We start from the raw sequence: 1,499 nt of genomic DNA, 5'->3' as shown, positions 1-1,499 counted from the left end.
AACAATTTCTAAAATATGAGATAAAAGACATATTAAAGATGAGACTTCCGTGCATATTGATGAGTGTTCTTAAAAGTTGCCAATTAATTAGTAATTAACTGTATAGTTTTTTAAAAACATTATAAACGCATATTTCTTATTCATCTACGTTTTCCTACTTGCACAATTTTACCGTTTTTCTTCATAACGTTAGTTTTGAATGATTAAGCATAATTATCTTAGCTTGTGTTAACCCTCTCCTTATTTTTTGTATGGAAATTGTGTTAAACATAAGGTGATTATGTATTAATATCTTTGCCTGTTTCGGTGAAAAATTAACTCTGATTATTGAGTTTTTTCTGGAAAGAAATGATTAGAAATAATAAAACTGATATTGAAACAGCTAAACCAATATAATTATTGTCAGTAAGGTAAAATTGTAAAGAAGAGCTGAATGAAAAGTATTTAAAATTCTCAAATTTTAAATAAACACCTAATTCTTTAATATTATTATTATATTTTCAAACAATCAAATCAAAATTATGGTCAGCAATGGTATTTTTTCGAAAGATGTATGGCAATTGAAAAGAAAAATTAATTCTGCAATTGACTTTTTTTCTGTATAAAAATTATTAAAAATAATAAGAAGTTGAATGTGAAAAATTAGTATAAGGAAAGAAAAGAGAGAGGGTCAAAAATACGAAGACGTCGAAAATACTCTTCGTCCTGGTTTTCAAAAAGCACGAAAAGAAACATCGATTACAACCGTTTACATAAAATTATAGCTGACTCGAATCCAAGAAAAATAGCTAAATTATCGGGAACACGATGGCTTGCTCGACTAAATGCGATTGATACGATTCTGGATCAGTGGGATGTCTTGGAATTACACTTTAATACATACAGAATTTCAGAACGAGGAGACCCAGGCATCAAAGCTGAGTCATTATACCAAATGTATCGTTGTATTGAAAATAAGTTGTATTTGGTATTTTTGCGTTATGCTTTAAAAGATGTGATTTCTTTAAATAAACTTTTCCAGTCAGAGTCTGTAGAACCATTGAAATTACTTCAGGATCTCAATAATCTATTATATTCGACGTTGCAAAAAATAATAATTCCACATCAATTGCTAAAAGCGCAAGATTTGTCGAGCTTTAAATTTCAAGATCATCTAATGCCTGTAAATTGCGTTAATTTTGGATTTTACTTCAATGAACTAAGCAATCAATGCAATCCCGAATCTCTACCTATTATTAAGCAAAGGTGCAGAAATTTTTTAATCAAATTGACAGAAGAATTGCAAGCAAGGATTCCAAACATCATCAAGATTTTAGAAAAAATCTGTCTTTTTGCACCTGAAATGGCTACTCGTCAAAACAAAGAAGACATAACCGAACTCGCAAAATCGTTTAAAACAGTTTGTCTTGATGTAGAAGAAACGATTAAACAATGGAATCTACTTCATCGCTTAGAAATTGGTGACAAGTCTTCAGATGAGTTTTGGGCGCAAGTAAATG

General features: G+C 29.8%; 1 protein-coding gene across 1 annotated transcript in view; it reads right to left on the bottom strand.

Annotated features, from left to right (window-relative positions):
* The window catches only part of LOC117181258 (cytoplasmic tRNA 2-thiolation protein 1-like), an 863-nt gene extending 678 nt beyond the window's left edge, over positions 1–185 (bottom strand). Inside the window, exon 1 of the mRNA XM_033373821.1 lies at positions 173–185. Coding sequence (XP_033229712.1) covers positions 173–185 — 13 coding nt within the window. The remainder of the gene's footprint in view (positions 1–172) is intronic.
* Between the last annotated feature and the right edge of the window lie 1,314 nt (positions 186–1,499).

This window comes from Belonocnema kinseyi, chromosome 10, assembly GCF_010883055.1.
Source record: "Belonocnema kinseyi isolate 2016_QV_RU_SX_M_011 chromosome 10, B_treatae_v1, whole genome shotgun sequence".
In the NCBI taxonomy this organism is placed as follows: Eukaryota; Metazoa; Arthropoda; class Insecta; order Hymenoptera; family Cynipidae; genus Belonocnema; species Belonocnema kinseyi.
The sequence above is the reverse complement of the archived record's forward strand: the minus strand, read 5'-3'. Positions and strand labels throughout refer to the sequence as shown.